Source organism: Rosa rugosa, chromosome 5, assembly GCF_958449725.1.
Source record: "Rosa rugosa chromosome 5, drRosRugo1.1, whole genome shotgun sequence".
Lineage (NCBI taxonomy): Eukaryota > Viridiplantae > Streptophyta > Magnoliopsida > Rosales > Rosaceae > Rosa > Rosa rugosa.
This window is the reverse complement of record NC_084824.1, coordinates 25,894,310-25,907,572: the sequence shown is the minus strand read 5'-3', so window position 1 is coordinate 25,907,572 and position 13,263 is coordinate 25,894,310. Positions and strand designations below refer to the sequence as shown.

At 39.0% G+C, this 13,263-nt stretch overlaps 3 protein-coding genes and 1 long non-coding RNA gene across 4 annotated transcripts; 2 read left to right on the top strand and 2 right to left on the bottom strand.

Moving 5' to 3' along the window:
* The first annotated feature begins 346 nt into the window (after positions 1-346).
* LOC133710850 (uncharacterized) lies at positions 347-1,712 on the top strand. The gene is made up of 2 exons (XM_062136989.1): positions 347-771; positions 1,392-1,712. Exons 1-2 carry the CDS (start codon positions 502-504, stop codon positions 1,512-1,514), a joined length of 393 nt encoding a protein of 130 aa, XP_061992973.1. The 5' UTR covers positions 347-501; the 3' UTR covers positions 1,515-1,712.
* Positions 1,713-3,432: 1,720 nt separating this feature from the next.
* Positions 3,433-3,943, top strand: LOC133708091 (uncharacterized). Its single transcript, XR_009845562.1, has 2 exons — positions 3,433-3,643; positions 3,736-3,943. It is a non-coding gene; the product is annotated as an uncharacterized LOC133708091 (long non-coding RNA).
* A 364-nt stretch (positions 3,944-4,307) lies between these two features.
* Positions 4,308-5,098, bottom strand: LOC133708459 (uncharacterized). Its single transcript, XM_062133918.1, has 2 exons — positions 4,923-5,098; positions 4,308-4,830 (listed from the first exon to the last, which is right to left on the bottom strand). The coding sequence occupies exons 1-2, from the start codon at positions 5,000-5,002 to the stop codon at positions 4,512-4,514; spliced, it is 399 nt and encodes a 132-aa protein (XP_061989902.1). The 5' UTR covers positions 5,003-5,098; the 3' UTR covers positions 4,308-4,511.
* A 531-nt stretch (positions 5,099-5,629) lies between these two features.
* Positions 5,630-10,870, bottom strand: LOC133710454 (uncharacterized). Its single transcript, XM_062136520.1, has 5 exons — positions 9,440-10,870; positions 7,333-8,604; positions 6,808-6,927; positions 6,597-6,734; positions 5,630-6,098 (listed from the first exon to the last, which is right to left on the bottom strand). Exons 1-5 carry the CDS (start codon positions 10,733-10,735, stop codon positions 5,880-5,882), a joined length of 3,045 nt encoding a protein of 1,014 aa, XP_061992504.1. The 5' UTR covers positions 10,736-10,870; the 3' UTR covers positions 5,630-5,879.
* Between the last annotated feature and the right edge of the window lie 2,393 nt (positions 10,871-13,263).

Genomic DNA, 13,263 nt, shown 5'->3' with positions numbered 1-13,263 from the left:
TTAGTCTTTCGATTCACACTAAATTTCAAGAAATTGCCAATCTTATATATGGACCTTGGGACCATTTTAAGATTTCATAAACATGAGATGAGATGTGTTACAGTGATTAACTGCCCGTCATTGGCCAAAACAAAAGGCTACTTAGTCAATGAATACATAAAATAATTCGACGATATCGCTGTTGATGATTAACCAGACGAAATATATTAAGATCAACACGTTCAAATTTCAAGGTCTTGCAGCTGGTCATTGGTCAGTGTTATTATAATTGACGAAGAATTGTCAGCTTTCTTCGGTCTTCTCGTTAAGCCTACGTGCTAAACTAAACTACATGATGTATTTCCCCCATGTGTTGCCATTCCCAGCCTCCCACGTCTATTTAATTAAGCAGACGTTGATGTTCCCTAATTTTGAACCAACTTTCTCAATGATACACTGATACACTCATTCAGCCATCACTTTTAACCATAAGATAGCCAGAGAGGAAGAAAAACTTGAAAAATGGGGAATTGGGTTGGGAAGGAAAGGGCTGTTCACCCAGACCCAGTTGATGAAGATGAAGGACTACATGGTGTTGGATCAAAAAGTCTGATGAGAATTAAGGTGCGGATGACTAAAAGAGAGCTCAAGGAGTTGATGGCGCAGGTAGACATGACCAACGGCGGCGATAACTCGGAGAAGCTAGGCGGCTTGATCCTGAAAGAATTCTTGGAAGGTAGGCTCTGTGCTCGTGTTGTCGCTGTTGCTGCTGATGAAGATAGTGATCCAAAGGTATCAAAATATGTGAAGGGTTGGTATCAACATGTTGAGCACCAGTTCAGAAGAAGAAGAGCACCATCTTCTGTTGTAATTAAGCTTTTAAAGTTACAATATTATCGTTTCAGTTCAGTTTGAACAAAAGGAGTTAACCCAAAACACGTATTGTTCGTTTCGCATGGAATTTAGATCGATGTTGTAGATTTATTAGATTGTTCTAGTTGATCAAGATGTAGGTATCAAGTGCATGATCTTTAGGTCCTGCCATAATAGTAGTGTCTTCTCTCTAGAAAAGAAAAAACCACAGCCCCCCCTGAGTCTAGATTTAGGTGCGTTACAGCGAGATCTAGCTAGATTGACAGTTCTGTGAGAGGGGCTGGCTTCCTCGTCCAGGCTTATGCCCTAGAAGTTTTTCTCTTGTTAAGTTAAAGTTGTCCCATCTCAGTCTCTGTTCTCCCTCATTAAAATCATCAGATCTGAAACCACCATCCATCTCATCGCTCTTCTCTATCGATACGTACACCTTCATGCATATATATATATATAGTTGTTTGCTAGCTCGATCTTGAGTGGTTGTATCTGCTACCGAATCGTTCAGCAGTTGTCATGACAGCGAAGTTCAAACCTTATGACAGGGCAGAAGCTGGGATCCCTTTGCAGGATTAACTCAAACTTCTGATTCACCGCAGCAGAGCACACTCCAGTGCATCAAAGGGAAAAGTTCAAAGTCATACCTCCATATTGAGCAGAAAACTTAAAAAAATTTCTTGCAAATAGGATGAGACTTTTGGTAATCAGGTATATCTTCAAAATTTGAATGAATGCATCCCCAAGGAGGTGAAAGAAGATCACAAATGTAGTTTATGATTTGGTGAACACCTTGTGCTTTTACCATTGACCATGCAATTTGCAGTTTCTCGATCTCAATAGATGTTGGATACCTGAAATTTGCTCTATTTTTGCTTTGGTAATTGGGCCAACAGTTATTCGTTCAATACAACGAAATAGTCGGTTCTTGTAGCTGGCTCATCACTCTCTCCGAGTCTTTACTTGTCTGTCAGACGCTTACAGCAGAGTACGTTCCAACTACATTTGAAAAACAGAAAAACTGACTTCCGAAACAAATTTCTAACTCAAGAACTAAAAGTCCAGCCTTCAAACATCTACAAAATTCCATTCGATTTAGCCTGTAACATGGTTTTCTCTGAACACAAAAATTTGTTAAAAGAGTTCAGAACCCTTCTATATGTGATTGAAAAAAAAAAAAAATAATAATAATAATAATAATAAAAAGATCACGCACAAATCAACATGTAATCAAGAAAAGTCCTTGATTACTGTTTCCATACACTGGCCTCTATTCCTCAAGGGAAAGCCTTTGATGAAGTGATATTTCATTAGGCTTTAGATATAAGAAATTTTTCAATGTCATCTTCATCGTTGAGGATACTCGTTGTTTTTGCATTCTTTTGGGAGCTGTTAGTCACATCTTTTATTTATTTATTTTTATTATTATTATTTTTATCTTTGTGTGAGACTATGTTGACGGTGTCTTCAAGTAGCCGCACAGAATCAGGATTTCCTTCATCAAATCACAACTTCCAGACTACCGTTCCATCCAATGGCGGAGCTAGCTAGGATTTTAAAATAGGGTGGGCTAGAAAATTTAATGCACCGGTCGAAGTGGTTACACAAGTTTCTAGTGGGCATTTGCAGTCGCATCGCAATCAATATGGTGGCATAATTAGAGACCATATAGTGGGGAATGATAGTGATCATGGCTCAGCTGATCAATGGCGGAGCTAGGATTTTAAAATAGGGTGGGCTAGAAAATTTAATGCACCGGTCGAAGTGGTCACACAAAATACTGGTGGGCGTTTGCAGTCGCATCACGATCAATATGGTGGCATAATTAGAGACCATATAGTGGGGAATGATTAAACCACATGTTTTATTAGTAACATGTTTTATTCTTTCCTTAAATTAAACCACATCATATATTAATTACATATTAAATAATCAAATAGCTAACTGATCCAAAAAAATCAACATTATAACATTTGATAGAAATTCGATAACAAAAGCCTTAAGACAAAAAAACATATCTACTCAAATTTTATCTTGTGCTCTTGAATATAACCAAAAAATTTTAATTATTGAATTTATATCATAATTCTCAGCCAACTCTTATTCTGACCTAATTTACCTAAAAAAAGCAAAGCAAGCTTTTTATGCGAATATGTCTCTTAAAGCAGAATAGAAAATAAAACACAATCAAGTACTTCAAGCAAAGAAATAACATAGATATGACCCAAAAAAATTAACATATGGGCTAACTTTAGAAATTTGAGGTGGGCTACTTTTTAATATTTAATTTTTTAAACTAAAATTAAGCTATAAATTATTTTTTTTCAAAATTTGGGGTGGGCTGTAGCCCAGCGGAGCCCGTGTATAGCTACGCCTTTGGTTCCATCGAAGAGAGGTCCTTGAATAACTAAAAAGCATCCAAATACCGGAAAGAACTTCGCTGACCAGCCCTGGTCAGGGTGGGCTAACCACAGCCAATAAAAATTTGACAGCTGTCCATTTATTAAAAAAAAAAAATTGTTAATTGAAACCCCAAACAGAGAAAAGAGATCTCATTTACCGTCTTGGATAACCCCCCCCCCCCTCCTCCCTCCTCTCTCTCTCTCTCTCTCTCAATACGGGTTTCCTTTTGCATTCTTTTACTGAATTATAGGGATTGGAAGCGATGGGTATTGGATTCGAAGAGATGGAGCGATGGGTATTGGAATCGAAGCGAGACGATGGGTACTGGATCACTGATTAGGTGGTATAAAATTTTGTTTCAGTGTTCTAATCCAAAGAGTTCGATCATCAATTCTGGGTAATTAGATTTCGATTTGTGTTCTCGTTTAGCTTCTTGAAACTCTTTGACAAAAGTTGGTTACTTGATTCTAATTGGATACCCTGTTGCAGGTTAATGTATAGTGAAAATTGTACTGGATTGCTCTATTGAAGAACAAATGAGTCTCTACTATGCATGTAGAATTCGATGTTTGTTCTGTGATGGTTCAATTTTGGTTTGCAATTTGTGTATCAATGCTCTCAGATTTATTAGAGATTTACATGTATTTTTGACATCTTTGGGATTTTGGTTGTTATCTTTGCGGTTTTGGTTGTTTAATGTTTGGGGTTTTGGTTGTTATCTTGTAAGAATGTTGCAGTAATCTGCATAGCCAATTGTATTCATTATTTGCTTCTGCAGCAAAAACAGAGAGTAGAAGTTCACAAAGGATTGAAATTGAAAAAAAGATTATGATAAATGAAGAACCAAATGTCCGTAATGACCAAAACCCAATGGAACATGCATATCAATGGTTGAAATGCAAAAATATATCGCTTGAACGAGGATCATTGTACAATGCTTAACAACTTGTCCAAGAAGATCGCATTCTCTAAAACAATCACAAGAAGTTCAACCAAGTGTTGTAAAGCTTGAAAACCAACAACAGATATCAACATACACAAATATTGGTATAGGATGCGGAACAATAATGAACAAAAGCCGAGTTGCAAAGGAAATGAGTAAGCATTAATTCTCCCTGTTACAATGTAAATCACAAGCACAAAAACTAGCTAGTTAAAGGGTGTACATCCGAAGGCACAAATTGACCCAGTTGAAGAGTAAATCGATCATCTTGAAAAAGGGTAAAATCCCAATCAAATTCTATTAAATTTACAGACTTTCCATTTCACAGAACACCCTTTGCACCAAAATCAGATAGCAAAACTGAAGCACATTCATTCATACACGGTCTTCTCCAAAATAACTTGAATCCATGTTTGCCACCATAATTCTTATAGAACTTATATGCACTCTCAACATCTATAAACTCTTTTCCAAGTATCACCTCTTCAATTGCCTCTTCATTGTTTCCAATTTCATTCACTACATGCAAATCATCAATAGGCTCACAATAAGAATCATCACACTGCTCTTTACCTTGTAAGTCCTCGGAATCACTTATTGGTTGATTGCCCAAGCTTGTACAATTTTCACTATCCATTAACCTGCAACAGGGTATCCAATTAGAATCACGTAACCAACTTTTGTCAAAGAGTTTCAAGAAGCTAAGCGAGAACACAAATCAAAATCTAATTACCCAGAATTGATGATCGAACTCTTTGGATTAGAACACTGAAACAAAATTTTATACCACCTAATCAGTGATCCAGTACCCATCGTCTCGCTTCGATTCCAATACCCATCGCTCCATCTCTTCGAATCCAATACCCATCGCTTCCAATCCCTATAATTCAGTAAAAGAATGCAAAAGGAAACCCGTATTGAGAGAGAGAGAGGGAGGGGGGGGGGGGGGGGGGGGGGGTTATCCAAGACGGTAAATGATACCTCTTTTCTCTGTTTGGGGTTTCAATTAGTAATTTTTTTTTTTATAAATGGACAGCTGTCAAATTTTTATTGGTTGTGGTCAGCCCACCCTGACCAGGGCTGGTCAGCGAAGTTCTTTCCTCCAAATACCACAAGCAATATTATTTCAAAAATAAATAAATAAATACCACAACCAATAGCTCCACTATGCAATAATTTAAAGTTAGAAGTTCAATATGTAGGCGAAGGGAACAAGGAATTATATGCAACAGGAAATGGTATCAACCTACGCAACTTGCAAGCATGTTGTATTCAAAGTGGCGAATTTATAATGCACCTTTCTGGAATATAGAAACCAATGAAAATTTAGGAAGCGGGCTATGTGCAAATCACAAATTCATGTAAGTAGATGCAATGCTTGATGAGAATACAATTACCACAGCATTTAACCAACCATGAATCAAAGTCCAATAACTTGCAAAACCAAAGGTGATCAAGTAAGTTATAATTTAAGCGAGTCCCAAGCTTGCAAGATAACAAAATGCCAACTGCCCACTGATCAGTTTCAAATGATGAAGTGCCAAAACAATTGGTACCGTTGCAAAGTTTCAAAACGCTTGAATCAGTTATCACATTCTAAAACAACTGATCAGTTACAAACTGTACCAAAGGAAAGTCCAAAGCTTTCAGAAAACTGATTGTAACCAAAAAAGCCATAGTATAGTCACAGTTACTTCTTTTCTGGAGCTCTCTTGCTCTTTGAAGGGGGCTTGGTCTTCATCTTTAGAACAGTTGTGGGATGAATGAACTGATTTCCAGTTAATGGCAGCGAAACAGATGGCTGTGTGGACTGGGATGATGATGGTGATATCGGCACTATTTGGGAGGCAGAGGCTTCTATTGGTTGAGCCCTATCTGTGGTTTTTGCCTTCTTCGGTGCTCTCATGTCCTACATAGATATTGAAAATGTGTTTTAGTAGAGTCAGATAGATCTATTGAGGATAATACCTATTTGGGGTTCACCAATTTAAGTCAGAGTAACACCAGTTAACAGACTCATTTAGTAACCCGCATCCGTCAATGACACCCTGATAGTACAGTAACAGAAAGTCAAGCATGCAAGCAAGTCATATTCCATCTTGCAACGAAAAATCGAGCAAGGGACCAAATCGATCAGCTGAAACTATATACTTGATCTTAGAAAACAACCAAGCAGACCTGACAAATAATTAATCAAATATAGATCTAATAATTTTGTAGGTTATCCATATATAAGCATTAAAAAACTGAAAGGAGCTTTATCAAACCAAGCAGCTCTAAGAAATCATACTATAAATCAAGCAACACTAAAAGAAAAGTAGCCATATAAGCATTAAATCCCTTCATTGACCTCCTATTACAAACAAAACCAAGTAATCCCTTAAATCAAGCAACCCTAACTAGTTACCTGTTGTTTGTGTTCAACTACTGCAGCTTTAGATTGCACATTCCCTTGATTTAATCCATTAGCTTTATATAGAAGATTCCGCTGTGCTGCTTCAGCATTCCCATAATCCGCTGCATTAGCTTTCACATTACCTGGCCCCTGCAACAATAAATGAAATTAAGTAACTCATTCATCACCCTAAGATAGATAGTTTAAATACAACAGTACTTACTCTTTGACTTTTGACAGATTGGTCTTTTAAATTGCAGGTCCTTCTGAGCTTTGTCTCATTTGGTGCAGGTTGTTGCAACTCACCAGCTTCTCTAACACTCGATTCTTCAGATCTACCAAACTATAGGGGAAATTGGATATTATCAGTCTATCAGAGAATAAAATGCAATTCAAAAAGGGCTTAGTACTAGCTCCTTCAAGGTAAAAGCAGTCGATTGTCCAAAACAAAAAATTAAGAATTGTCCAAAAAGAAAAGGTAACAGCAGTCAACTTTGTTTTTCCTTTTCCTTTGGACTTGCTCTTTGGACTTGCCTTTAAGAAGGGTTTACCTCTATCTGCTACACAAACATGTAAGAAAATGGCTTACCAAAACCAATGGAGAGAGATTAACAATAAGGACTATCAGCCACTATTAGGCAAATGTAATTAGAATCAAAAGAAACAAACCAGTAATAAAAAAAATGGAATTGAACATTAAAAGATTTTGCATATATTAGTATGAAGTACGAAATATTGCATATATCACCTTCAAGTTTTGACCCCCAAAGACATCTTTAAGTGAAACAAAGCTTGGAACGTAGAGATATGATGCGTCAATCAAAGATGGTATCCCATCAACCTCAACCCCCACAAAGCCCCTTCTTCCAGGAATATGAGCCTGCAACCTATTCTGTAACAACAAGACTTTCCGTTCCTTTGAAGAATTCAGAACTTGAGTTGAAGAACCACACCCTAAATGCAAATCCACTTTAATATCAAGCTCTTTAGTCCAAGGCTTCTTAACATCATGATCCTTCTTCACCCAAACTGTGAAATTATAACTTGAAGGAACAGTTATAGAGAGGCACCCGTTCACAACTCCAAGGTTACATTTAGTTATCTTGTTATCCAAAATAAAAGGAGGTAGATGTATCTGTTGGAAACACTCACTTTCAATGTCAAACGCATATATAAAACGAGAACCCTGAGTGGGTAGACCTATCCAATGAAGACATCCATTAAGATAAATTCCTGACTGATGATCAAAATTGCACATAACAGAGTCCCCAATATGTCTCCAACTCGCAGAGCCAACAGTCAGAACCATCACCTTCGGAGGTCCACTTCTAAGCACAAACTCACGCGGAGATGAAGCTTCTATGAGCCTTGAAGAAGTAAAGAGAACTACTTTGTAGACACCACTGATGGGACTAAACCCAAACCCAAATGCACAACAAGATTGATACACAATTTCCTTAACAGACTTTGGACGAGTGGATTCTAGAAAAGCCAATATGTTATTAGTGATGGCATCAGCAGAAGGCCCACAAGAAATGGGAGGAGGATCATCTTGCTTGATAGGTTTTGGAAGAGGTAAAGACTCACATGTAATGGGATTGGATATGTAAAATCCGTGACAATTTAGCTCCTTCTTGTACAAGCAGAGGAAGCCATTACATGATCCCACAATGTCTTCGCTGCTTCTATGAAATGTCGTTTTCAGTGCTGCCACACCGTTTGGGCTCGAAGCATCGTTGAAGTCGAGCAAGAAGTACCTACACGAAGCTATCACCAAATGGCAAGCGGGTGTTCTGGCAAATAGGTCTTTGGTGAATCGAGGATCTGAGAACAAAGATCGCCAAGACTTGCATACTCGCCTGCATTTGATGAGTGTCTTGATTGGGATTTTACAGTGGATGTCAACTATGACGCGGTTTGGCAATTGCAGAAGGTAGGGTGTCTTATCAATGCTGTGCAATTGCTCTGCTTCTTCTTTGTCATTATGTGTTGTTTGTGCCTTCTTGGGTCCTCTTTTCTCCTATATAGATGGTGAAACTGTGGGTCAATAGTGTACTAATTGATTTATCTAAGGCAGAATATTACCATTTGGGATTCATCAATTGAGGTCACAGAAATGATGGTTAACAGACTTATGTGGTATTACAGGCATTGTTTTACACCCTCAATATTACAATATCATAAAAGCAAGCATCAAAGAATCTATCTTCCATCATTTGAAACTATATCGAGACTAAAAACAGATCCATCACATGAAAACACACAAGGAAATGAAGGAACCAAATCCATCACCTGAAAAAATATACATACATAATCATTGACAACAAGAAATCAGAATGACAACTAAATGACTAATCAAACCGACATTGAATCAATCATTTTGAACCATATCAGTATGGAAGCATTAAAACCCTGAAATGAGCTTCATCAAACCAAGCAACACTAAATATCATATCTTAAATCAAGTAAAACTTAACAGAAAGAACAAGAAAGACTCTCTAGCTCTCGATTTATTGGGTCTCCAGACTATAGGGGCAATTGCATGGATACTATCAGTCTATCAGAATACAACCAGAAATCACCAAAGAAAAAGAAAAAAGAAAAAAGAAACACTAATATTAGCAGCTCCTTATAGGGGTAACATAGCTTGGTATATACAATTAACGGTCTCTTTGGACATGACATCACAAGGATCTTAACTATTAGCTATCAGCCTCTATGCAGCAAAAGTAAATAGAATCACTAGAAACATATCAGTAATAACAAATAAGTTTGAAAGTTGCACATCACATGAAAGAGAGCTTAATACAATACAATCAAAGACAAAACACTTGATTGGGTTTGGCAGATATTACCTTCAAGTTATGACCCCCAAAGACATCTTTAAGTGAAACGAAGCTTGGAACGTAGAGATATGAAGCGTCAATCGAAGATGGTATCCCATCAACCTCAACCCCCACAAAGCCTCTTCTTCCAGGAATATGAGCCTGCAACCTGTTCTGTAACAACAATACTTGCCGTTCCTTTAAAGAATTCAAAACTTGAGTAGAAGAACCACACCCTAAATGCAAATCCACTTTAATATCAAGCTCTTTTGTCCAAGGATCCTTAACACCATGATCCTTCATCACCCAAACAGTGAAATTATAACTTGAAGGAACAGTTATAGAGAGGCACCCGTTCACAACTCCAAGGTTACATTTAGTTATCTCGTTATCTAAAGTAAAAGGAGGTAGATGTATCTGTTGGAAGCACTCACTTTCAATGTCAAACGCATATATAAAACGAGCACCCTGAGTGGGTAGACCTATCCAATGAAGACAGCCATTAAGATAAATTCCTGACTGATGGTCAAAATTGCACATAACAGAGTCCCCAATATGTCTCCAACTCCCAGCACCCACAGTCAGAACCATCACCTTCGGAGGTCCACTTCTAAGCACAAACTCACGCGGAGATGAAGCTTCCATTAACCTTGAAGAAGTAAAGAGAACTACTTTGTAGACACCACTGATGGGACTAAACCCAAACCCAAATGCACAACAAGATTGATACACAATTTCCTTAACAGACTTTGGACGAGTGGATTCTAGAAAAGCCAATATGTTATTAGTGATGGCATCAGCAGAAGGCCCACAAGAAATGGGGGGAGGATCATCTTGCTTCATCGGTTTCGGAAGAGGTAAACACTCACCGGTGATGGGATTGGATATGAAAAAACCCTGACGGTTTAGCTGCTTCTTGTATAAACAGAGGAAGCCATTGCATGATCCCACAAAGTCGTCGCTGCTTCTAAGAAATGTTGTTTTCAGTGCTGCGACGCCGTTCGGGGTCGAAGTATCATTGAAGTCAAGCAAGAAGTACCTACCCGAAGCCATCACCAAATAGCAAGTGGGTGTTCTGGCAAGTAGGTCTTTGGTGAATCGAGGATGTGAGAACAAAGATCGCCAAGACTTGCATACGCGCCTGCATTTGATGAGTGTCTTGATTGGGATTCTGCAGTGGATGTCGACTATTCTGCGGTTTGGCAACTGCAAAAGATAGGGTCTCTGATGAACAGTGTCGTGCCCTAGGTCTGCTTCTTCTTCATCGTATTGTTTCTGGGGTCTGTCTGGTGGATCACGGTGCCGTTGTAGCTCCGTTATCTTCATAGTTGAATCGCCGTCGTTTCAAAGCTAGGGTATTACTGGTTAGATCGGAGAGCTATGTGAGGAGGAAGAATTTGAAGAAGTGCTCGGCTTCGTTGGGAAGTGTAAAAGCAACAAGACTTGAAAATGGAAATATCAACAAATGAGCGCGCATTGGAAAATGGAAAATAATGGACTTGGGTCAGCTTATTGGGTTCGGCTACATTCAGCTTTCCTTTTCATTTTTCTTTTTAGGCAAAATTACAAATGGTTATTGAATTTTGACTCATTCGACACATTAATATTTTTTCAAATATATCATTTTTATTTTTCAATGAAAGAATTTTCTTTTATTAAACAAACAAAAAATATACAAGCAAAGATCCCAACAAACTTTTGGCCAAAATTGCATACAAACTGAAAAGAAAAACAACATAAGCCCAACAACAGTACAAGCCCATCAAGGGAGGAAAATCCAACAGGAAGTCCTCCAAGAAAGGAAAAACATAAGGATGTTTTTCCTTGTGCGCTCTCTTGGATTAGCCAGCACCGGTCCCGTCATTTGGTCCTCCATTAAGTGTGTCGCCCAACTCCTAGGCAAGAGGTCCTCTGATGCCTCCGCAGGTGACACTGTTAGTGCCCGCATTTGTAACTCTGTTGGTTTGGCGAGTGTCGCCGCTGGCCTCGTCGTCTGATGAGTCATTGTCGAGTTGTAAAATTCTTTCGAGCCTTCACCGTCAGCGGGCCTCTCGGTCCTACTTTTCCCTTTAGAGTTGCTCAAGTGCTTGCCTCAACCTTTGCATCTCGCCAATTAGAGGCAAGTTCAGATCTCCAATTGGGTTTGGGGCAGGTCCATTTGGGGGTTGGATTTCATTGTTCCTAGTCCTTAGTGACAAAAAGGAGATTTCGTCAGGTGCTGCTCCTGCCATCACTTTTTAGGAAAAAGTATTTCCCCACAGACAGTGCCACTTGTTGGTGATGAAAAATTCCATTTAAGATTTTGACCCACCAATAAATACAGACTGGAGCGAGAACTGAACCAGGAACAATCGAGAATCTTCTCTTCGTCCTTGACCTTGACGACGACGAGTTGGACGCTTCTCTTCTTTGCTTCATCGCTAACCTGACTACGACGAACCTGAGGCTTCTCTTCGTCACTGACCTGAAGACGATGAACCGGAGGCTTCTCTTCATCGTTGACCTAAGGACAATGAGCTAGAGGTTTCTCTTCGTTGGTGACCTGACGACGACGAGCTGGGAGACTTCTTTTCATCGTTGATCGGACGACGAAGAACGGAAGACTTCTCTTTGTCGCTGACCTATCGCCGACAAATTAGGGAGCTTCCTCTGTCCGTTGATTTGAGGAAAGGGGGTACCCACAGAAAACTCTTCAATGCCTAAATCAGTATATTTCTTAGTCGACTGTAGTAAACTCAATCAGAATTGGATGTCATACCTGGTCATCTTGCCCTTTATTTATTGGTGCACTACGGCTTGGGCTATAAGTAAACTTACATGGGAAGTCGCCAATGACTTGGGCGGCAAATCACGATTAATACCGTACTTAATCCTGTAATTATTGCCACTAATGGCTACAATTATTCTCATACTTAATTGTGCTTTGATTGCCGCAATTACTGTTGTAATGATTGCTGCACTTACTAATGCAATCATTTCCACATTTATATTTGTCTTACTTGCGGGGCTAAAATGGTTGACCACCCCCACAAAGCACAATCCATGGAGATAGAAAGGACACAAACAATATGCGATGGAGCCGTATTACTTATGATTTAGGAGAAACTAGAGTTTAATAGTTCATCGTGCATTAATGCATGATTTACAAAGTCACCAACAGTTCTAGGTTTGAGTTTTTTCTCAATCATAATAATTTGACAGCACCTATGACTTGCCTCTGCAACTTCAATATGCCAATTCACTATCCAACATACAGTTTTAGTCTTAGCCTCTTAGGTCTTGGCAGAAACCCAAGAAGACCATCAACTTCGAAATAACATGTGAACGAACTTATTCCAATTAATATTTGCATTTCTCAGGCTCAAACTCAAACTGCTACTCTAGTATGTTGAACATTATTTGCACAATACTAAATAGACAACAAAAATGCTCTCTTCTGACTCTCATACGAGAGGATTATAGACGGCAGCTAGTTCTGGTTGGTGGCGGTCCTGTACGTGCGACGACGAAGGGTGTTCTTTCAATTCTCTCTCTCGTCTACTCTTGGGCGGTGACAACAAGTTTGCTCGACAATACTCCATGTTCCTTGGTTGATGTCTATCTACTTTCGGTTTTGTTGCTTTCTATGAGGACATGATCGGTGTTGCTGCAGCTGATTTGAGTTTGGCTAGGACTCGGTTCTTTGTTTCACCAATGGTGATTACTGCAATTGGCAGAGGCGTAGCCTTCAGTGGCAGTGTTGATGGCGGGGTACTATTGTTGACATAAGCAAATTTCGGGTGGATCTGCTGGTCTGACGAAGTGGTGAAGGTGAATCGGTTTTGCTCAGGCTCAGGACCCCTTTCTATTGCTTT